At 52.3% G+C, this 23,985-nt stretch overlaps 3 protein-coding genes and 1 pseudogene across 3 annotated transcripts; 1 reads left to right on the forward strand and 3 right to left on the reverse strand.

Annotated features, from left to right (window-relative positions):
- Window positions 1–892: 892 nt before the first annotated feature.
- On the reverse strand, window positions 893–5,137 carry SAPIO_CDS6789 (Zinc finger protein; the record flags this gene model as incomplete). Its single annotated transcript, XM_016788799.1, has 4 exons — window positions 893–3,436; window positions 3,723–4,390; window positions 4,581–4,676; window positions 4,912–5,137. 4 exons carry the CDS (start codon window positions 5,135–5,137, stop codon window positions 893–895), a joined length of 3,534 nt encoding a protein of 1,177 aa, XP_016641598.1.
- A 9,309-nt stretch (window positions 5,138–14,446) lies between these two features.
- Window positions 14,447–15,815, reverse strand: SAPIO_CDS6790 (Choline ethanolamine; the record flags this gene model as incomplete). Its single annotated transcript, XM_016788800.1, has 2 exons — window positions 14,447–14,968; window positions 15,054–15,815. The coding sequence occupies 2 exons, from the start codon at window positions 15,813–15,815 to the stop codon at window positions 14,447–14,449; spliced, it is 1,284 nt and encodes a 427-aa protein (XP_016641599.1).
- A 2,672-nt stretch (window positions 15,816–18,487) lies between these two features.
- SAPIO_CDS6791 (Upf0171 domain protein) lies at window positions 18,488–20,873 on the forward strand (the record flags this gene model as incomplete). Its single annotated transcript, XM_016788801.1, has 3 exons — window positions 18,488–19,331; window positions 19,389–19,785; window positions 19,865–20,873. 3 exons carry the CDS (start codon window positions 18,488–18,490, stop codon window positions 20,871–20,873), a joined length of 2,250 nt encoding a protein of 749 aa, XP_016641600.1.
- Window positions 20,874–22,189: 1,316 nt separating this feature from the next.
- On the reverse strand, window positions 22,190–23,707 carry SAPIO_CDS6792 (annotated as a pseudogene; the record flags this gene model as incomplete).
- Between the last annotated feature and the right edge of the window lie 278 nt (window positions 23,708–23,985).

Here is a 23,985-nt window from a genome sequence, read left to right on the forward strand (position 1 = left end):
AGGGAACAACAATCACTCATCCCAATCATCATCATCTTAAACTTCAAAATCCATCCTCCAAGTTCGGGTCAAAAGGTGGGATATCAATTCTTCACATCAATTCTTCAATTCTTCAACTGAATCTGAAAAGCTACAAAAGACGATAATTCTAGCTTATCCTTTAGCCAGAGAAAGAAGAACAAGAAGATGAAGGCGAAAAAAAAGTTCCCCTAAAGCAAATTTCCCTTTTTCTTTGCTTTGGTATAAATCCCGGGTGTAAGTATACTGTATAAAAAAAAAAGAAGAGAAGAAGAAGTGGAAGAAATAACCCAAAACATCTGTGATAAGACATGGTAGGTTAGAAAAAGGAGAAGAAGAGAAGGGCACAAAGGAGAAGACAAAGGTGTCGTCGGGGATATATTGTGTAAAAATGAAAAGGGGAGAATGGTCCAGGATACAGAGATAGAAAGACTCTTTCCCCCCAAAGAAAGGGTGGACAAGAGAGAAGAAGATGAAATGTGTGTGTTTGGCAGCTGGCGCTTGATATCTCCAAGTTGTAGACCAACCCCCCTCCAAGGTATAATAAAAAAAGAAAGACAGAAAAAGGTAGGAGAAAGAAATAGTAAACAACTACCCTCCCAGAAAAAGAAATCCGAAAAAATGCAAAAGGGTATGTCCCCGCCAAAGAAGAGAAGAAAATCCATCCTAGGATCTACCTGTAATGCACCAAAAAAAGAGGGCCAAGAATCTGAATCGAAAACGAAAGAAAAGCCAAAGTATAGAAAAGAAAGATGATGAGAATCAGAAAATCAAAAGGTTTGAGAAGATGACCTAGAAAGAGGTGGGCCCCGAAATGAGATACCGGTCATGTCTCGTCACATCATGGGAAAAATAAAAAGAAAAGAAATATATATCACTCCTCCATCCTCTCTCCTACCGACGGAGACATTTTCGTGATAAAGGATCCCTCGCGAGCCGGCGACTTCTTCTTCCCTGGTGACGACGACGTCATCGGTGTCTTGGACCCTTCCGGTTCCCGGCTCGACTTGGATCCGCCAGGGACAATCTCGTTAAGCACACAGTCGTCGAGATGCTCGTAGAACTCTTGCGCCGTCGTAAATGTGCTTTGACATATCGAGCACTTGGCCTCCGCCTTGCCGTCGCTCGGGCCCGCAATTACGACCCGCCGGCTGTTGGGGGGCGCCTGCTCCACGTTGTGCACAGACGTCAAGTGCCTCTTGAACACATCCGCTCGGTTAAACGCCTTCTCCGCACTCGTCCCGGCCCCCGGACAGAAAGGACATCCCATCGTGCCTCGATAGTGCGTCAGCGCGTGGCGATTCTTATCGTATTTTCTTGCGAAGCCCTTGGTGTGGTACTCGCATGTCTCGATCGGACATTTCTCCGGCCGTTCTTCTTGATGTGTTAGCATGTGCGCCGCAAGATCTTTGAATACCCGTCCGCAATCTGGGTGAGGACACCGGCTGCGATTTTCTGGCGTCTTTGCCGCCGCTGGGCTGCTGTGCGTCGACATCATCACATCCCCTGTAGTACTCGGAATAGGGTGGTGGCCGGTTGCCGGTGATGCGAGGTGCGTCGGGAGTACGGGTCCGGTACCGTGGACGGGGAGAGGTGCCAATACTGGTGCGAATCTCGTGGGCTCGGGGCCGGCCAGCGGTTGCGAGGGTGGTGGTAATGATGGCGGAGGTGGGGGCGCCTGAAGCTGCTGCTGCTGTTGTGGTTGCTGCTGTTGGGGTTGTGAGAGTGACTGCGGAGGCGGCGGCGCCTGGTAATACTCGGCCGGTGGCGGCCCAGACTTGAATTCTCCCTCCTCACCACCGCTCGATGAATCATTATTATCATTAACGTCAACAGATTGTCGAACTTCCCTCATCCAATCCTTTAGCGCCGTCATCGGCGGCCAGTCGCCGCTGGCCTTGCCTCCCCGGTTAGGGTGGAAATGCGCTCTTCGAAGGTGAGCCGCCGCATTGTAATACGCACCATAGCGCTTCTGCGTTACGCATGCCTTGCACTTTGACAACGGCACAACTGGTCGTGGAGATGACGGATTCGGGGACTCGGGCTCGATGCAGATCCATCTCTTGACCAGCGAAGCGTGCTTTGATTCGGTGTGGCGCCGCAGCTCGTGCTCGCCTCGGAATCCCTCGGGGTACTCGTGACACTTGTTGCAGAAGACTCGGCGCAGAGGCGGACGCTGATATGAAGGGCGTATTCGGCCTCCCGGTATTAACGGACCTATTCGGACGGAACTGCGCGAGTACCCAGGACTTTCCCCAACAGTATGCCGCCTAGGCAACCCAGACTCCATCGCTTGCGGAGACGCCATGATGTGATCCGTAGCGTCCTTCATTGGATAGTCACGAACACCTCCTTCCAACACTGGTGCCGAAGCCGGATGCCAATTGTCTAGCGTCCCTTCCCGAGCAGGATCGGACACGGGCTTTCGTATATCGTCGGTAATCTTGAGCAGCGGGGGTAGCATCTGCGGTCCGAGGCGGGCGGGGGCTCGAGGTCGGACGAATCCGAAATATTTCGGCCCTAGCTCTCCTTCGACGTCGCTCGCGCCTAGCCTCATAAGGAAGTCGTTCGTCGTGGCGATACCAAACTGGCCCCAATCGTCCCTCCTCACGACTGCGTTAATCATCTGGATCACCTCCCTATCGGCCTCTGGCAGGTCTGTGGAAGGCTCATCCAACACCCGAGGACACGACCAAGTATATATGCTCACGAGAGCTTTGTACACGGCGCTGAGGGCCAGAGCACCAGAGCGGTCCCACGTTGATGATGGCGCATGTTGTTGCGGTGGTCGAGCCGAAGACGCGATATCGACGAGGATTGATTTAGCCACGCTAAAGATACACAAGGCAATTAGAACTGCAAGAGAAGTTCGAGCATCGGGTGCTCCGCTACGCAACACTGTGTGCTCGAAGGCATGTAAGAATTCGGTGAGGGCGTCGTGTACGAGTCGGAACTGTCTCTCGTGATCGACGACCCCTTCGGGCGGTGGTGTCCGTTGGTGGCGTGGAGCAGAGGAGAGCGTAAGAACGGGCTCAGTCTGTTGCAAGTCGTGATAGAGAACCTCTCTTAGGAGGACCTTGGCCCGATGTAGAACAGGGACTGTGGCCTCCTCTGAATCCCTATGGCGGAACCCGAGCTTCCGGCCGCTACATCCCAACAGATCGGTAAATAGCAGAGCCGTGTCCGTAGCGCTCCAACTCGCGACGAGAACGGCGATGACCACGGCACTGCCTGCCAACAGATTCTGCGACAAAGTAATCCTACCCACTACGTCTTCATCGGTCGACCAGAAGGAGTCGTCGTAATCAAGCCAGTTGCGGACGAAGGCGAGGAAGTTCGGGGGAAAGTTGTAGGTGTGCTCGAGGAACTGGTTCACTGAACGACGTTGTTCGAGCGGTGGTGTTGTGACCGCATAAGACTGTCTCGGTGATAGAGATGCTGCACAAACGAGGTCAGTCCACACCTACGCTTCCACGTTTGATCGAGGCATAAGGGGATAAAAGGACTCCTACCCGGCAACATCAATGGTGCAAGTTGCATCAATGGAGGCCGTCTGCACCCTATTATATTCCAAAATTCAGTGTCACCAAGCCCACTCTGGGCACGGCAGAAATGGCACACATCATTCGAATCGCACTATCCCACCATTAGAAACACGCACACGCAACGAGGCTTTATCCCAAGATTTGAGAGGATATAGTTACCGCAAGATTCTTGACGGTACACCTAAGGCAAGGGCCATTGGTGCTGGGCAGTTTCAGCTCCCCAATCGACTGCAACCTTGACTGGCCCGCCCTGCTGAACCTCAACGGTGGTAATAACGGGTCTACATCCGCTTCGGTAAAACTCCTCTGGCGCGTAAGGCTGTCCGTCGGATAAGACATGCCGGGAAACGAGTCCTTCCGATCGCTGTCGCTGAGTTGGCTCGGTATGCTCAACGATCGTAACGGAGCAGGCACGGGGGGCTTCGGCAGCTGGTACGTCGAGGACCGTCTTGGCGTGTCTCCCCCTAACGATCTAGATGAAGCATTGTCGGGAAAGGTGAGAGATGGTGTGTTGGCGATGGAAGGAATAACAGGCCCACCATCCTTTCGCGAAGCTAAAGAATGTTCTCGCACATGGTAGTCACGGTCGTCTTGACGATGGAATCCGTAGACGTAATGAATGCAGCTGTCATCCAAGCACTTGTACGATGCGGTGGTCGGGCTTCGCGAGCTCGGGGAAAGTGAGTCTCGTATCTTGCTACGCCGGAAGACGGGGTCGTGATCGGCAATGTTCTTCTCCAACCACCAATTTCCATATGCCTCGGGGGTATCATCAGGAATCAGCCGTTTGAGGGACTCGATTAGATAGGGATCCCATAGATTTATGCCTATATCAGAGGAAAGAGAAAGTTACGGGCAGTCAGACAAATGGTGGCCTCCAGCAATATTCTAAAACAACACAGGCAAAGGCCGCCGACCAGCCGGCGGGCAAAGAAAGGAGGCGGGGGGGAGCCGATGTGCGAAGTAATCGACAAGTGCCTAAATGAAAGGCGCGCGAGTATATATAAAGGAACCTACCATTTCTCACGATGGCAGCCTCAATACATTCGCATTGGTACTGAAGGAATCGAGCCTCTTCGGCCTCCGAGAGCGGAGGTGGGTTAGATGGAACGTCTATATAGATATCCAAGTCAGTGGAGCCGGAAAAAGCAGGAAACCTGAAGCAGCCAAGCACACATAGGGCCAACCGAGACAATGCCAATTTCGGGACGCAAGGAACGATGTGAGAGGAGGGGGGAGCTTAGGGCTTTAGAGGCATTCGGATGGAGGGCGGGTTTCGGAAGAAGGTAGTTTGAATTGTCCGTCCCAGCCCTGTGTGCCACGAAAGACAAAAAAAATAAAGTCGTACCATGGAGGGCGGCGTAGGCGCGCAAGGCATGGAGCTTGTGACGGAGCATGAGCAGCTCAAGCTTGATGTTAGACCCATACTTGGCGGGAAGCAAGGCTGCGAGTTGGGCCTGTACTTCGGCTTGCTGATCAGCCAGCTGCGCCTGGCGGTTCAGCAACCGGTTGATGGCAGACTCAGTACCCACGTCGGGTTGGGACTGGGACTGAGACTGAGGCTCGGCCGCCATGCCAAGTCAGGCGGTCACTGGCCGTGACCTCGTGTCGATGGCACTCTCGCTCTTCGTGGAAACCAGGCGGCAAGATGGTTGTCGCTGTCATGACAATGCTCGCCAATGGCCGGCGACAAAGGACTGGCGGGAACGGTGGCGCGGCGCGCAGCGAGCGAAGAAATCGGGTGACGGTGACGATGACGGCGACGGCGGAGGCTCTGGCAGGTCGGCGGGACCTCGAAATCGCAGTCGGCGCTCGCGCGCACAAACTCTCTGATCTATCCGGTGGCGGGTGTTCCGATAGTCTCTCATTCGGAGGAGATTGGCATCGGCGGGAGGTACGAGGGGAGGGAGCGGAGGATGCAAAATTGTTTTGGGGGGAAGGGTTCCCTTGTTTCCTTCACTCTTCTCGTCCCACCCTCGATTGGGAGATGTTGCGTGAGAAAGACGAAAAACAGAAAAAGAAAATGTCGGAGGAAAAGAAAAAAAAAAAAAAAAAAAAAAAAAAAAAAAAGACAACCCCAAAAAGGAAAATAAAAGAAACGAATGAAGGCGAAGAGCAAGCTCTCCCACTCTCTCTCTCTCTTCTCCTCTGTCTCTATATGCGATCCTTATGGTGACTTGGGTATCTCATCGCCTCGAAGCATCTATCTCGAATCACCAGCGGCCGTCGTTCCTAATAATATCGTCTGTTGTGGAGGAGGAGTTGATAGGCATCTGCAGAAATCCAACGGCGCATTAGGATTAACTTTGTCCGAGTCTTCGGTTCCGGTGGTGGCACAGGTGGGCGACAGCTTCGAACGGCTTTGGGTGACAAGCTCGGGCTGGGGAAAATGCAACGGACGGCTCTTTCGTTGGCTCTCTTTGGCGGCTGCCCCCCCTCTTGGCTGGCCTACTTGGGATAATTTTCCTTCCCTTTCCCTGACGTGAAGTCCAGCATGCCCTCGACCCAGGCCCAATTTTTTTCTTCGCTATTTTTTCTTCTTCTCTTTGGGGCGGTACCTTCCTCCGGATTAGTCCTCGGCCGATCGTTCCTGCTATTCGATTCCCCCCCTGACTACAGTTAGTGCAGTGTAGTGTACAACTACAACTACAAGGAAGAAAGTATGGGTACGACTAAAAACGAGTCGGCAATTACCACGAAGCTTGCTGGGACTGGAAACTTGAAGGGGGAAGGAGGGGCCCTTGTCAGAACTTCAAGGTTACATAGGTACGAAGTATTAGTATGAGCTACCCACATAGTAGTACACTACGAAGTACAGTATGCGTTGACATATCAATTAACGAAAGTGGCAGCTCCGCGTAGTATTAACTCGCGACCGGGTGAGGAGTGCAAATAAGCCATTGGACGCCAGGGCTGGGATCAAGGGAGGTGAAATTGGGCAAGTGGGGCCACAACCGATTGGAGCAATGAAGTGATGGCGACGGAGGTATGGCATGGAGCTGCTGTGGAGTGTACGAAGTAGTGTACTGCAGTGTAGTGTAGCGTCACGTAGTCCACCTCAGGAGAGAAGAAGGTCCATCCAGGATACAGTCTAGATCGTGCACGAGTACAATAATACGCTGATCTATCAAATACTACGAAGTAAATACGCATACAATTACACCACGGATACGCAATACAGAGCGGGCCAAGCACTGGCAAGTGCGAACGAAGTAAGCATTTGACAACATCGTCCACGACAATTGGTTTCGAACCAGCACTAAACATTGAATTCAGTGCACAGGGAATACGGTTGCGATTGTCCTATCGCATCTTCAAAGGAAGTAAGAGGCTTATACTTCCACATTCCAAGCGCCCATGACGTTGCCTGGCATTTTCGACACATGCGCACCGAGTGAAGGTCGCGGGAGATACAGCCTGGCTAGCAAGCTGAGAGAGTCACAGTGTCCGAACGAGATAGATTGTCAGAAGGGAGAGACGAGACCCGGGGCGCCGCTCTCCAGTCTGATGCAACAGAAGCCATTTGCAGTATAAGTAAGTCACTCTACCGTACCCCAAGCTGGACGAGTAGGGATCAACTTATTTTTGAGCAGACCCAATTTGAGAGCTTGCAGGTACGCCCTTCCATGTACAGCGCCTACGAAGTATACTGTGCATTGCGAAGTACACACGCACTCACGTCAATTGATAACATCGTCCTGGAACGAGACGGGAAATGGGGCAGCGGAAAAGGCATTGACGCTGGGGAGATATTTCCATGGTACGGCAATCTCAGCGACCGAAGTAAGAACGAGATGAGCAAGCCAGCACAATGTAACTTCTCCTTAGACAAGTACCTCATCGTAGATTTGCCCCTAGCGCCTGCCTCGTTGGCATCGCGAGGCAAGCAAGGGTCCTGTCCAGTCTGGCTAGGGTGACATTGTGTCGCAATCAACGATTGATGACAGGACCGACCCAGCTCTCGGGCAGGGCTGGAGCATAACGAGGACTCTGCAGGGTGGACCACAGAGTACATGTACATGTACTAACCAAGTAGTGTACGCCACACCGTGTTATCCCTGGCTGGTTACTGTCCTAGGATAAGCTGCGAGGAGCTATCATGGACAAAGTTAATGGACGAAGTACCCCGTCCACTACTCCGAACTTTGCACACCTCATCGAGGGGGAGAGAGAGTACGCAAGAGCGTCCATCAGTCAGAGACCTTAGCGGTATTAGAGAGTCTCACCTTTGAGACAAACACAATTAATCCAGAAAGAATCTATCCTTCTGGAACCCCACCTCCAGGCACTTTTGATGTTGGTTCCTCAAAAACCACGAGGTACCAAACTCGTGGGATCGCAGGATAATTGTTTGGGACAGAGTTCGGTGTTAAATGACACACACCCAGCTATCCAGCTCGCTGGGCAGTCATCTCATGGAGGGGTCTTCCAAAGTCAAGAACGTTCGATTTTTCTTCTTCTCCATGGCAAAACTCACTCCCATCTAAGCTTTTTATGGGCCCCTTCTTGTTGTGGAAAGCAAGAACGGCAGTTTTCCAGCTCCGCCTCACGGCCCATGCTACTTTGCAGCTCACGCCAAGCAAAAACGTTCCTACAACATTGAAGTATTGTACATTAGCTTTGAGTCCCAAGCGACTAGTGCCGCGAAGCACGAGGTGGTAGATGATAGATGAGGGAATAGAGGAGACGCTACACATTACAGTACGGCAGCAGAGCTCGATGAACTTTCTCTGCCGTGAGCAATATAAATTTTATATGAAATGCAAAGGTCGCTTGTTTGTGCGTGAAGCCATCATCCCAGCCAGGAGAAGCATCGGGGAGCGGCTTTTCAAATGTAAGTTGGTCCTCAATTAGTCCACTACTGTACGAAGGACCCCCTCTGACATTTGGGGTACTTCTGTGAGAAGAGCTCAGCCAATTATCATCTGCTCCACTGAGAGCAGCCTGCATTTTGGTCTGGACTGCTCCATGGAAGCAGCAGCACTGGGCTTTTCTGGGGGTGTTGGGGGAAGTACCTCGCGGTGTACGAAGGGTTGACACGACTGTAGCAGTACAATTGATTAATTGTATAAGTACGGCCCCCGTATCGGGTAACTACCTCTCTCAAAGCAACACAGAATAGGGAATCAGCTCAGATCAATGATCCATTTTCTCCATCGAAGCATATTAATATCATTGATATTAAGAGGAATAAGCCCGTGGCGTATTATTCCATCCTGCTACGGCACGGTCTTCCAACGGGCTTCTTTTCCATAACCAACGCCCTCTACTGAGGTCTAAGCATGTGAGGTATCATTTCCAACTCGACAACGCAGGGGCGCACGCAATCTTACGTAGCTGGCTGGCGGGTAGCCGTGTTGTCTGTCGCCTTTCTACCTCTCCCATTCACACAACATGGAGTAGTGGCTTGGTGACCCCCCTCGGGCACTAGCGGGAAGAAATCAGCCGTGGGATGCAGCGCCGTTATCGCTCCAGCCATCTGCGAAGTAGGTCGGTGATACGGCAGCTCTGGCTTGTCACCACATCTGCAACCCGGGGAAGGGGACGTCGTTTTTACCTTTCTTCTTTCTTCGTTTTCTTCTCGCTCTGTTTACTTTAGCGATGGAGCTACTGTAAGCACTATACTTGAATATGGATAGCTCTCTTTTTCTCCCCTCGACGCAGCTTATCCCCCCGCCTCATCTCCTCTCATCCCAAGTCTGCGTGCACCCCAAGAAACAGAGGAGGTCAGGCAGGTCCAAAAGTAACCGACCTGAATGGCAACCGACAAGCTCGTGATTGCGAATCCACTGGCGATTCGCTCCATGCTCCAATCTTCTCCCGCATCCAGTCTAGCGTGCCAGAGCTGGACAGGGAGACATCTGTCGCTAAATGCTACCCTTCCCTCCTATCAAAATCCAAATGAGTGGACGTCAAAAGCAGGGAAACCTAGGCGGGGGACAGTCTTGCAAATATACATACTCTTCCGCCGACAGCGGTACAACCGAAAAAAAGAAAAGGCTGTACAAGAGCCATCACCATATAGGGCTGGCGACTTGATGTACCACTTCCTTTCTTTTTGCAGGTTGGTCAACCAGTCAAAAACCTTGTCAAACTGGGACATGAAGCAACTGCATCCCAGAAGGGACTGCTGAATGCAGCGTCGACGCAGTAGGGTGGGAGCGAAAGGCAAGCAAAAGGGTCCCACAAGTCTTGTCATCACCTGTCACGGACGATGCTGAGAGACATTCACCTGCGACTTTTTGTGTCGTCACCTCATACCAGGCGTATGCAGATGCATCCGGGTCGCCGCCAACGCTTCCTCGTCCGCCCATACAATACAAGGAAATCCGAATACTTGCAGACAACATCGCAGAGTGGACTCACTCTAGTGCTCCATCGTACAGACAGACAGGCAGGCATCCATGACCGTAGCCTACATAGCAAGCTCGAGCTTTTCCAAGTTTCCTTTCTTTCTCCTCAGCTCCCCAGCCTTCAGCTTGTTTTCGGGGATCATCCGGATACTTAGTCTGCTCGGCGGGTTCGATCATTGGACGAACCGACATGAGAAAAACAACCAACTCGTGATGCAGATGCACCCTCCTCCATCCCCCAACCAGGCTTTTTCTCCCATCTCCTCCATCTCCAGCATCCCACATTTGCCAAAGTCCATTCATTGTCTGGTCTTCTCTTTTACCCCACTCTCCACGCGTGAGGCTTTCCTTCTATTTCTTGCTTGTGATGCATGTTGCCCAACCAAACAGAGTTCCATACACTCCTCTCGCCCCCCCGGTCAACGCCGATACCATCGCAACTGCGGAGTAGACATCAGTCCGTGTTACGGAGAAGGGACGTACGTCCAAAAGTAAGACTGAAAGTCCAGTGTTCCCGAAAACAGTTTAACGTCGTCCTCGCGCGTCCTTGCCCTCCAACCAGTCACCGGGGTGCAACATCCCTTAGCCATACCATCGGTCCAACGCATGATACCTCGGAGTGCACTGGAATCCTTTGGTAGCGTCTATTAATCAGGGTCCTATTGACAAATCTACCAAGTACGAAGCAATCACCTTGAACTATCGGGAACCTTCCCCGAGCACGGGTAGCATTAATACACGGGTCCTCTGTTATAGGGCTTGGATCCCCGATAACACCCTTCGAAAGAACATTAGACTCCGAAGCAAGACCGAGACGACCCAGTGTTGCAAGCGCAAAACCCAAGCGCCTCCCCCCCCCCCCCCCCCAAAAAAAAAAAAAAAAAAAAAAAAAAAAAAAAACCAACTTTCTGCAGCCAGGCTGTGTTAGCAATAGGATACAAAGTTGGATAAGGTTGCAGATGTACGTCCCCAGCATCTCAGCCCAGCACGTGTACGAGACACGATGTACTTCGTGGAAACGGGAAAAGAGTAAATAATGGGGGGGGAATGGCTGCGAGTTATTTACAAGTTCGATCGTGGTGTAAACCTTAGCGTGCGCCTCTTTTTGCCCTTAATATCAACTTAGCCCTGCCACCAGAAAACACGCAACAGAAGGGGGAAAAAAGGTTTAAAAAAACCTACACCGGTGTGATAGGAACACCTGGAGCTGCATGTTCATGGTTCTCAGAATCCCCCGGCAGAGCGGTTCTTTGTTTACGCAGGTAATAAGTACGAAGTTACTACTTTGTGATAATGGGGGCGACGGGTAGTGGGCAAGAGAAGACCCGGAATGAGGTGACGAAATTCTTCACATCATTGTCGCCAGCGAAACCTATGAACAAGAGGAGCTCCCATCTTCCTACCTTCCGTCGTATCGGGGAGGAGGGGGGAAGCGGCTAAAAAGAAAACACGCCCGCTGCTCGGGCGCGTGGTGGTGACTTAACCAGGCTCTTGCCCTGTTTAACAGGAGAGTGTTATTACGAAGTATGGCCCGCCAGCTACAGTATCTTGGTGGTCAGCATTTCCCGCCTGCATCATTACGAAGCATCAGATGCGTCCAAGAAGAGTACCTTTTCACATATTACATACTCTCCACATAACCGGGGTCTACAAGTATTAATATCAGTTGAGAGCACGAAGAGGGAGATGAGAAGAGAGTGATCCTCGATCATCGATGTCTGTTGTATCACCCCTCTCACCCGACCCATTGTCCGTCCCTTTATAGCTATTACCTCGCTGGACTTATCAGGAAAATATCTCTCCCACCCCCTTCGTCTATAAGAGATCCAAGTAATTACTTCCACTCCGGGTAAGGGTTGTATCACACCCCGTCATAAACGTACCACAGCTCTCGAACGCAGGGAATCATTCTGATAGCTACTTTCGTAGTGCAAAGCAATATGTCCTTCGATATTGCTGCACGGCAACGAATTACGCAGCACTAGCAAATGTCCCCCTCTCTCAGCTCTTCTGCGAAATGGAGCCGAGCTGTGTGGTCATGGCGAGTTAGCAGCCCTGTCCCCTAGCATTCCCTTCCCTTTCTGCAGGCGGCCCCCTTCCCGTTTTCGGAGTTGTGTGTTCATACAAGCCTCAAGGACAAGGCATTTCTGCCCTTATGAAGTACACTACACTTCCGATATATCAAGGACCACTGGATCCCCTCAGGGATAGCTCAGGGATAGGGTCATTGAGTTTTATCATTTAGTTCCCGATGTCACAGTGCTCGTAGATACATGCCAAGGCCGAAGTGCCTCCAGCTCTGCTTTAATGCTCCTACTTTGAAATGCTCCAAGCTCTAAGTCTTGGTTCCAATGCAAGCTCCACTTCACATACTTCGTAGCCAACAAGAAGTCCCAAGTCCCATCATCACAATTAATAAGCGGCTCAGGCTTCCGCGCAATCTGGACGAACTTGCCTCGTCATGTACGGAGTAACTATACTTTGACAGGAGCCCACAATAAACTGATTGATATCACTTGTACAGCTACTTTCAATTGTTGAGAGCACAATTGTATCATCACAAGCTCCAAAGTGGACAAGACCCAGGGAAACTGCAAGAACAACCCCATTGATAACTCCAAGAGCGACAGGTGCGTTCGATACTAACCTCTCTCGAGGAAGTCGCAAAGAAGATCAATTGATCCCAACACGCCGGCTCCCTGGACAATCACACGAAAAAAAGGAAATCCAAACAGGGGGGGAAGGAACAAGGGAAGAAGAAAAGATTGAAGAGACAGGGACCCATGAGCAAACTGAAACGACTAAAATTGGAAGCAAAATGTCAAGGATCGATTGATGTCAAGGGGAGAGAAACTGTGGGGTCTGTGAGACAAGCGCCCTACGAAGTGATGTACTCCTTTCTGTAAGACTCATTAATCCCCACTAACTGGAGACGATGAAGCTTGAGATCCGTGCCCCATGAACTCGATGGTGGAAGACGAAAAGAAGTCACAGACAGTGGACACCAGTTCTCCCCACTACTCCTTGTATTTGCACCAATGCACAACTCCCACTGGCATGTTCTTCTACGGATCCACCCCAATTACCGATATCCACAAACGATCAGCGCCGCTCATTAAAGAAAATGGGGCCCATTACCAAGTAGCGCCTCGTGCATCAACAGCTAGGAGGGCTCCGCTCCAAAAAAGCTTCGGTCAACAAGCCGAGTAAGGTTATCGAAGCGCAAATCCGGAATGAGGAAAGCCGCGCTCCGTTTCCGCACCACACTTCTCGAGGCCTCGAAATCCAGCCCGCGTCGGAGCGTGTTGTTGGGATGAAATGTTCGCGACGTGATGGGATTCTTGCCCATGCCCTCCCTCCTGGGATCGGCATGCAAGCCACGGAATATCATCTCACAAGGCCACAGGATGTAGACAGATCTGCCCCCTTTTTCCAGCTGGGGCGTTTCCCGTGGCTGATGTCCATAAAAATGGGATTTGGGGAAGCACATGCTCAACGGGAAATCTCTCGTGAGATTCTCCTCTCTCTGTGTTACCCCAAGCCCTCTGACAGTTTGACGGTTTGACAGAATAGCACAAACAAGTTACGATTGCTCGCGAATAGAGCGAGGAGCATAGCAACATGTGCCCAAGGGCCTTGTTAGGGATGCGATGCGATAATGATGCTAAGAGAGAGACACACGCAGAGAGAGAGAGAGAAAGGAAGGGGGAGAACCAGAGCTGGTGGTGGCTGAAGAAGCTGAAAAACGCCACGCCCACAACGGAGGACTGTTTGTGACTGTTTGTCCCTCCTATCGCTCATCACCGCGTCTGTCTCACCGTGATCATACCCACAGGTTTCCTTGACAGGAGTTCCCCCTCCCCCTCCCCCTCCCCCTCCCTCGTTCCCAGACGGGCTTGCAAAAAGGAAACAGACAGCCTCAGCCGCTGTCTTCCACGTGGCTCTCCAACGCCCATCCACGCTTAAGATGGCTGATAAATCGCTTTCTCATCCTACCCAACCAGCTGACTCTTCTTGAGGCGTTCCAGTAGTAAAAGCACATGTTAAGAGCACGCGAGCGGCGGTGAGATGGTCCGGTCGAGAGAAACGGAGAAGAGAAAAGAGAAAGTGTCTTCCATTCCACTCACCTAGATTTTGTAAGCATAAAACTGAGCAGGACATATAATGAAAGAAACAATGACGCAGAAAAAGAAGAAAAAAAGAAACAAAAACATGTTAAATGCCTGGCCTCGGCCCCAGAGTAAACGGTCGCTCGTCGCTCATCGCTCACCGCTCGCCCTTCCTATATCTTTTGCCTGCCAGCACATGAATGTTGAATACATGCCTCATTACGCCGTTCTAATGCCTCACTCCACAAAAAGAAAAAGTGTGAATATGTAGATGCCCTGTAAAAAAACGTAGAAACAAAAATTAAGTCCAGCGCAAGAAAGGAGAAAAAGACATCAACTCCCCCCTAACCCACAGGCCGGTCAGGACGGTTGCCGTCCTCCAGCTTCCCGCCGGTCTCTTACGCCCCTTCGGCCTCGTCCATCACGGCTCTGCCCACCGCTTCTCACGCGACGGTAACTCGTTCCCTTCGGCCGCCCTCGTCCCATCGGCCTCGGCCTTCCAAGCCCAATACTCCCCAAGCCTTAGCTCCGCATACGTCGCATAATCAAAGTCAATCTCCGAAATAACCGCCTGAATCAAGGCCCATATGCCCCAGTAGAAGCCGGGAATGCCGCGGTACAGGTCGACCTCGCGGGCGAGCTTCTGCGCCTCTTGCTCGACGGCGACCAAGCTCGCAGAGCTCCCGCTGAAGCCCAAGTAGGCCTGGACGTAGTGCCTAATGAAGTCGAGACGCTCGGATTTGGTGGGTAGGCGTTCGTACTTGCATTCGAAGCCGGCCCATTCGGCGAAGTGGTTGGCGATGTCGAAGGCTGCTGGGGACGGGGCTGCGTATTCGTAATCGATGAAACTGACGACGGTTTCTTGGAGCAGTGGATCGTCGTTTTCGCCCCTAGGTAGTATGATGACGTTGCCGTGAAGCAGATCGCAGTGAGCGAAGACGAGCTTTGTGTGGAGTGTCAGTAACTTTTCTTTTTTTTTTTCCTCACTGCACTTGAACTGTCTAGTTTCGCCATAGGGATGGACTTACGCCGTTCTCTCCCAGACCAGGCCTTTGGCTAAGGTCTTTAATGAGCTTGTTAAGCTCCGTCTGTAACCGCGCCTGGCGCTCTCGCTTCTGATCCGTATCCGTTGGCAGAGCGTAGATCCACTTCTGCATCACAGTCCACAGGTTCGGCGCAGGCTTCCCAGGAGCCGCCGCGTCGATCGACTGGCGTCGCCTCTTGGCTTCGCTGTCGCCATCACCGTTGGTCTGAGCAACCGGAGCCGAAGGTATGCAAGGTATAGTCGCATGCCACTCTGCCAGCCGCCTCGCCACGGGGATGTAAATGTCGGGGTCCCGCAGGTCCTCCGTACTCGCTACGGTTCCGCGAATGTAGCGATAGAGCATGCCATTCTGGAAACGAGCAAGCAGTTCGGGCGCGAGCCCGTGCGCCATGAGAAGCTCGTGGTTCTCGGCCTCCCGCTGGCGGTCAATGATAACGTGAGTTCCGTGGCCGTAGGCTCGGAGCAGGATGGCCTCTCGATCGACATCTTCGGTCGATGCGCCGGGGACTTCGTTGATGACCTTGAGCAGAGTGTTTGTGATTCCGTCCGTACACCGAACGAACTTGACGTTGGCCTCTGGGGTCTTCCACTCGGGCCTGACAGCGTAGACGAGCTGCAGGGCCGACTCTTCAGAATTATGTCCGTCATAGGCTAGCGGTAGGATTCGCACCCTTCGGTCACCATTCGTTATGCCGTTGGGTGTACCGTTGGACAAGCCATTTGGTATGCCGTTTGTGTCTGCCATTTTTCCCTCTCTTTTTTCTCCTTCTTTTTTCCTCTAACTTGTGCTTCTCACAATCCACTCAATCCCAGTTAATCGCACTCAATCACTGTAACTCAGTGGAGATGATGATATACGCAAGCAAGCTGCGGATGGTTTCAAACAGCTGAAGCAGAGATGGCGAACGGATTCGACCACGTGGGAACCCCTCCGGACCAGTGAGAATAGCTGCAGGACGCCTCTTTCCTCCTAAATTTCTCTCCCGCAGTCTTTTCTGTCTTTGACTCTCGGCGATACTTGTCTATGGTGAAAGAGTATACAGCTGGCTGAATCGCGAAAAGCGCAAAACAAAGTTGGCGGATGCGGGGAGTTACATGCACCAACTGCGAATGAAGGTGACTCTTTTTTTTTCCCCCTGGGCCAGATCAGGGACAGGGCGCAAAGGCGCAAATCTCGCAACGAAAATCGTCACTTTTGATTCGGCGGGATGACCAAGAAAACACGCTTGGTTGCAGTTGGAATGGACCAAAGTTAAACCAAACCGGTCTCGTCCCTGAGGCACACGATCAACTTCCTTTCCCGGTGTTTGGCTCACCCAGTGTGACTGACTGAGCTAATTATGAGGGTTCTAGATTTCGGGGGGAGGGAGTTAGAGAAGGCCCACAAAGTCCAGACTGATCATCGCATGAGAAAAACCGTTATGCTATTTTGGACTAACAATATATGAAGCCGGAAGTGAAGGGTTGTGGTTGAGAGGGCTTGTGCGGGAGGGTGATGATGAGGCAGGGAGAAGGTTGAGGAAGGATCAAATGAGCTGGACCAACAAATTTGGCTTGTGATTTTTCAAGACCAGAAACGGCTTTGAACTTTACGCTTAACAAGACCGCGTGCTCTTTACAAAGTAGCTGAAGCCGAGCCCCGCCTGGTTGGCTATTCCGCTTCTAATTTGATGTCAGGATCTTCAATCCTCCACGCTAGGCTAAAGAGGTCGAGGGGAAAGTGGAACCAATGGACGGCAAGATGAGCGGAGGAGTGACAGAGGCGGCAAGGCGGTGGAGGGAGATGGGAAGAGAGGTGAAAGAAAAAGAAAGGCGGCAGTCGAAGAAAATGGGAGTGGTATAGGAGAGGGACAGAGCAGGGACAGGAACTGGGACAAGGAGAGAGAGATGGAGAGGGAGAGAGAAAGGGGCGAGAACGGACAGGAATGTAGATTGGGGATCAACTTCGTCGACGAGAGCTTTGGGATTGAAGTCGTTGGAAAGCGGTTGGAAAAGGAGAGGAAGGGGAAGAGAGTAAAACTACCAGATGACGAAGTACGAAATAACCAATGCCGTCATAAAAGCCAATAAGCACTCGCGGCTGCCGAAATGGGACAAGACTCAAGCGATTCGAGACTCGAGACTGGAGATTTAAGGTCAATGTGTTGGGAACAGACAAGAGACGTTGAGCGAACGAATCAGTGTTACATCGGACCCGGCATCGAGTACAAAGACCTTGAGGGCACCTGGGCGCACATGGCTCGCCAGGTGGCCTGGCGAATATTGAATTTTGATATTTCTATCAATGAGGTGTACTGAGGTACTCACTTGACACAAAGTGTACCTTTCTATGTGCAAGTGACCATTGCAGTAGGGCTTTTCCCTCCTTCCCCCTGAGCTGAAGGAAGTCGGGGGCAAAATGCACCCTTTATTTTCATTTAGTCCAACGTGCGGTGTGTCCTTTTCGGTCGCCGCTTTGGAGGGGAGGGCCTGAGCTAACTTGCCGAACCCGGATTGGCGGCCCTGCCCCTCATCTCAGCCCGCGGGGCTCGACCAGGCCATCAAAATTCATCCTCGTTGCGCCTAACAGACTCGGCGGCTTTTAATCATTGTCATAATCATATTCAACGCATTCTTGCCTTGCCAATTACTGTACTTCGTACTGACTGTTCCAAGGCCATGTCCCTTGACACGTCCGAGTCAAACCAGCATTTGATGGAGGTGGTGTACGTAACCATCAAGATTGCAACTGCCTTTGATTTGTTCCTCGATACCTTCACATGCTCTTGGCGGGGATTGCACTTGCATTCGGTGTTCAATTGTTGCGTGTTGCTTCTTGTGTGTTGCGTGGGGCAGCCCTTCCGCAATTGAAACCCCACGTCAAGAAGTACATCAGTACCTGTGCACTTCCAAGTCGTATCCTCTGCTGGGTCCAAGTCCTTCGACAGAACCAAATGCCGCGGTACACGGATAAAACCAAAATGCGAATAATTACGTGCCTATCGAGGCTTCCATTTTATCGCTACAGTCTCAACCCAGTTTCTCATCAGCCTCAACCTCGCACCAACCTTCATCCAAACGACTGGCGTGCCTACGAACATGGTTAGATCGACATCTTGAGTTTGAGCGACAAACACGTTGCGCTCCTCTTGTCAAACCAAACAAGAATCACCCACGCTCGGTGTACACTAGCACTGCCGTGGACTCAGTGTCCAATGGTTCATTGATGAAGTGATCCTGGAACCCTAGACTCTATGAGACTTGCAACGCAGACGGAGTACCGACTGGCACCAGCTGCGCGCTTCTCAGTTATATCCGTCGATCAATATATCTTATACGCACTCTTACACCTCATTCCAGGGGCGAGAACTACACAAGCCCAAGCCCAAGCCCAAGCTCAAGCTCAAGTGAGCGCCCCAGCTCCAGACCCAGCCAGCCATGTCCCTTCCCGTTCTCCCAAGCCCGTCCAACCTCCTCGGCGTCGCCCTCGTCGTCAACAGAACCCGCGACGGCCCAGCCTTAGTCTTCCACTACCCGCCCGAGATATCCCCCGAAACTAACGGCCAATCCCCCACCGACTCCGCCGAAGATAGCTTCGCCCACGATGACATCATCCTTGAGCGTCTCCTGCAACCCGAACGCTCGCGCCAGCCCCAGGGCCAAGGGGGCTTCCACCACCACCACCACCACTCAGGCCGCGGCGGTCGCGAAGACCACTCCATCTCCGGCTCCGGATCGCAGGCTTCCACTTCATGGGGTTCCGTGGCGGGGTTTCCTAGCGGGGATCTAGCTACGCTGCTTAGCCCTGCACGGCCTTACCATAAGAGGCTTTTCCAGGTTTCTCTTGACTCGCTTTATTTGGTGTCCTGTCCCGTCCACGTGCCTGATAATGGCATATGGAAGAAGACTAAGAAGCAAGGTCGTTCTAAATCTCGGACGAAGCAGGTTGATTCTTCTATCAACCTGCGGGATTTGGAGTCCCTCGCCGCCTCGAGAAATGGAGGCGAGCAGCCCTCAATAGCCTCGCCTGAGGAGCCACCGCAAAACCCTAGCGAGAAGCAGCCGGCGGAAGAGGAGGAGAAGGTTAGCTCGATGACCATGTTTAACGTCGTCTTCATCCTCGCTCCCAAGAAGCACGAGGTGAAAGAACTCGTTAATGCGCTGTACTCCAACATCACCAAGAAGGTGAACAAGGCGTACAAGTACTGCCAGCAACGGAGCGACTTCGTGTGGAAGGAATCGAAGCAAATCATCAGACTAAAGGAAAAGGCTCGCGAAAGCAGTACGTCCAAGAACCAAAAAAGGCCCACTGCGAGATGCTGAACTGACCATGTTTCAGAAACACCTATCCAACCACTCTGGAAGGAAATCCTCGAAGTCTCCTCCCTAGCCTCCTCCATCCGAGAGATCTACCAATCCCTCTCCCAAAACCGCATCGTCAGCTTCCAGCTCGACACCGCCGCCGGTCCCCTCAGCCTCTCCACCCAGATCCCCATGCCCTTCTATATCCCGGACGTGGGGCCCGACACCGAGACGGCGCAGCACGGGCTCTGGCTGACGTCGGCGAACACGTACATCCCCGAGGTGGCGCTCGAGGAGCCCGAATTTTTGGAGAAGAATTTCGCGCTGTTGCTTATGGATGGCGAGAAGAAGATTATTTCGCAGTTGCAGGTCGATTTGGATCCGACTACTATTGCCATGGTTGAGTTTGTGCGGTTGTGTAAGCCAACAGTGTCGTAAGTTTCCAAGATCTCACTCACACATCGCAATCTGTGGGAGAACCTGCCCCCCCCTTTTCTAACACACCTCAACTAGACTCTACCAAATCGGCCAGAGCAACATCCTCGGCCACAGCCAAGTCCGCAAATACGCCCACCACTTCATCTCCTGGCGCCGCGCCATCGCCATCCCTCCCCTCCACGCCCGCGACGTCTACATCATGTCCCCCAACTGCAAACTCTCCGTCCTGCCCCGCGCCTCCCAGCAATGGGCCCGCACTTTTCCCGTCGCTCCGCCGCTGACCAACTTCCTCGCCGACCTGTCGTACGCGCCGCGGCCGTACAAGCACTTTTGTCCTAGTAAGGCGCATCGGCCGAATTATCTCTCTATGTTGGCTTGGTTGATGAGGGGGGGTTGGGTTACGCAGTTGTGTACGTTTGCGTATGTCGTTGTTTGGCCGGAGATTATTTATGAGGTTGAGCATCAGATAGAGGCGGATGAGCTTCGCGGCGTGGGCAAACCGTCTCCGTCCTCCGACACGCAGGCGTCTACCTCCCCCTCCGACAAGAACGACAGTCCATCTCCACCGCAACAACAACAACATCAACCCTCATCATCCACCACCACCACCACCGCCGCCGCATCACCTCTCAAACCCCCCTCACCAACAACAACCCCCTCCCCATCCTCAACCCAAACAACAACCACAACAGCCGAACAAATAGCCGAAAAAGCCCGCCTAGAACGCATGGCAACCAAAGCCCACCTCATCGCCGCCGAAAAAGCAACCGCCCACGCCCGCAAAACCCCTCCCACACAAACCCCCCACCCTTCCACCAACGACGCGCCCCACCTCTCCCGCATCGACCCGTACATCGTGCTCGACGCCGGGAGGGCTACGGGGAGGGACTCGTTGTATCTCGAGGCTATCGGGAAGAGGTTCGAGGACGCGGCGACGAGGGAGGCGTGGGTGAAGTTTTGGAAGTATTTTGATGGGAGGTCGGCGTTGGAAAGGGTTGCGCTGCAGGAGGATATGAAGAGGAAGGAGGTTTGGAATCTTTTGACGGGGATGAGTGAGTATTTGCTTTGTGTGAGGCATTGGTGATGGCCGTTTTGCTTCTCTTCTCATGTAGGAATGGTTCTATGGTATATTACCGGTATATGTTCTTCATCGTGTAATAATAATAATACGGGGCCCAAGGTTCAGAGTCAAGGTATGCGTACATCTAGTATACAGAGCAACACATCTTTCACAAGAATCGAAACACTACTCCATGCTTGCAAAAGTATTTAGAAATAAATCTTGATATAAAAACCACCACGCCCAACCGGGCAGTGCTAACACTAGCCATTCCCCAAAAACAAACCCAGAAAACATGAAGAGAGAGAGAGAGGAGTTAAGGAAAAGATAAGATGAAAATAAACAAGGACCAGCAACAATCAAGGTCTCCATGACGGGTATCCTTCCACCACCTACGCTCCTCGGCGTCCCAAAAACATCAACCGCAAAACGTGTCATGGAATGTTACGCCATATGCACAGGAAAAAAAAAAAGAAAAGAAAAAGAAAAAAGAAAAAGAAAAAGCCAAAAACTCCGCAGGTGGACCGATCGAGACGAACGAGACATCGAAATTAAAACCTTACTAGAAACAAAAGAGAAAATGAAAAGGACAGATGGAAGATGCAAGTGGTTGAGAGATGCCGAAGATAGGAAAAGTATCCACGTTCTGACCCAAGCCGAAACGCCTGAGGTACCGCGTCTGTGCTGCCCAGAGAAGCAGAGAGAGAAAAAGAAAATACATAAAAAAAATTCGCAGTAAATATGACTCGAAAAGAAGAGGGAAAAATAAAAAAAAATCAGGGCAAGCAAAAGCACACAAACGAGAATCCGACAGCACTCTTGCGCCTCTACGCGATGCGCTCTTCCAGTCGGAGACCGAAACGCCAACAATGAAGGAGTGTCAGTCAGTCAGGTCTTGGTGGGCCACCAAGATGCGATGCTTGCTCTCTCCACTGTACCAAGCCCGATCCGGTCGTAACCTGATATAACGCCAACCCGTGCGATCCCCGAACCTCTGTTAAGAAACAGACACAAGGAAAGGAAAATGAGGAGTTGCTGGTCATTCTAATCTAGGAAAAAGGCTTGACGTGGCGATGAGGAAGAAGAACTCATGGATTAGGAATGCTCATTGATGGATCAAGTCAATGTGGGTGTGTGTGTGTGTATGTTGGGTATATCGAGAAGCAATGACAGCTGGGTATATATGGGGAGGGTGTATAATGCATAGACTGAGGGAGAACATGGCCGGCAAACTGGTCAAACTCGCGGCAAAGCGAAAACATGCAAGGAGAATTAAGAGTGGGGAGAGGCGCACGCGAGAGAGAGAAAGAAATAGATCGAAATCAATCTCGCGCCCACAGTTATTGCGTGAGGTCCATGTCGTACTCGTCCTCTTCCTTAAAGTTGATCGAGTTGTTGGCGCTGCGATCGTCCTCGGGGTCGTGCCAGAATTGAGATGGGTCGCCCATATCAACTAGACCAGGGTTTCCACCATCCGGGCTCACGGAGCTGCCGCCATTGCCGTTCAGGGGAGTTCCCCTGTAGTCGGTGTGCTGAGGAACGCGAAGACCGGAGCCGGCAGTCCTAGTGTAACTGAAAGGGGGTAGTCCCTCATTCTTCGCCATGGCATCCATGAGCTCGGTTTGCATGCGCTTCTCGTCGTCGGTCAACTCGAATGGGAACTGACCACCCAGTTCGGCGATGCAGTTCATCAGCTCCTCCTGTTGCTGGAGCTTTAAGTGAAGCATCCACATAAGATCCCGCGTCCAGCTCACGGCGCCGTTCAGGATGTCGCCCTTGTTTGGTCCCTTGTCCTTCTCCTCCATGGGAAGGCCGGTGGTGATGTTCCCAGCACCCGCCGCTCTCTTCGCTCCGGGGCCAGCAAGACCAGACGTAGCTTGGTTAACATTCGCAACACCGAGCGTAGGCGAGAGGGGAGTGCCGTTCTGAATCATCTTGCGGATTTTCTCGTCCTCGAGTCGGTGGGTGGGAACAAGGCGGCTGAGATCCTGGATCCTTTCATTGATGTTGTCGCGGCGACGGCGCTCGACTAGGTTGTGGGATTCTCGCCGTCTCTTCCTCTTCATCTCCTGGGACGAGACTGCGCCGGGAGCGACACCAAGCTTCGCCGGCATCGAGGTTCCGCCCTTCATCATGACCTCATTAATCTGTACCAATCCGTGCTGGATCGGGGAGGAAAACCCAGAGGTGTAGGACGCCATACTTCCGCCAGGCGTCGGCATCCACTGGCCCGAAGATGGCTTATCGGCGAGACCGGTTGTCTGGATAGGTTGGGGCCCAAAGCCGGCGTGGATTGACGTGGTCTTAGGGGTCATCGGGCTCCGGGTGCTGGAGGCCTTGCGCTGCATGGACTGGGATAGTTGGGCGCGGGCCTTTAAGTAATTCGGGTCATCCGGGTTGAGTTCTGACGCTGTGAGGGGTGATCTGGAGTATCCGGATATGGGCGACTGAATGGGGTGAACTTGGCGGAACTGGCTTCCGGGGAAACTGTGAACATAAGGGCTGTGAATGGGCTCGCCCTCGGGGGTGTTGGAGAAGCCGTTTACGTGTTGGTCGATGGGCACGGCCGGGGTGCCTTGGTAAACTCCTTGGTTGAACCCGACGCCCATCTCGCCGACGTTACCGAAACCTTGTGTATGGTCGAGCATGCCGCTCTGATCGGCGGGGCTGCCTAGGCTGTCAAGGAGTTCGTCGTCGCCAAACAAGGCGCCGCTGCTGGAGAAGGCATTCGGGGGATTATTCGAACCCGGCTGGAAGGCGTTGGGGAAGTTGGCGTAGTTGCCGGACATGAGGTCATTGGGGTCGACAGCTCCGCCGCCGTGGCCTCCACCAAAATGGCCGAAGCCTTGTTGAGTCATTTTCTTTGGTTCGAATTGTGCGCTTCACACTTATCGGATAGACGAGAACAAATGGTAGAAGTGTAAAGGGGCCGTCGCCCAAAAAATCGAGGTCGCCGGGGGAGATGATGGAAAGGAGAAAATGGTGCGCTTAGTTTAATAAGCTGCCTAGAACAAAAAAAGAGGGGTCTGCGTTAGCCAAAATGCGTCCAGAATCGAAAGAGGTATGATGGAAATGAAAGACAAGGAAAGGATGCAGAATAATCGCGGGGAAAGACAGAAGCATGTTGTGCAGTGCT

This window comes from Scedosporium apiospermum, assembly GCF_000732125.1.
Source record: "Scedosporium apiospermum strain IHEM 14462 chromosome Unknown SEQ_SAPIO_0107, whole genome shotgun sequence".
Classification (NCBI taxonomy): domain Eukaryota; kingdom Fungi; phylum Ascomycota; class Sordariomycetes; order Microascales; family Microascaceae; genus Scedosporium; species Scedosporium apiospermum.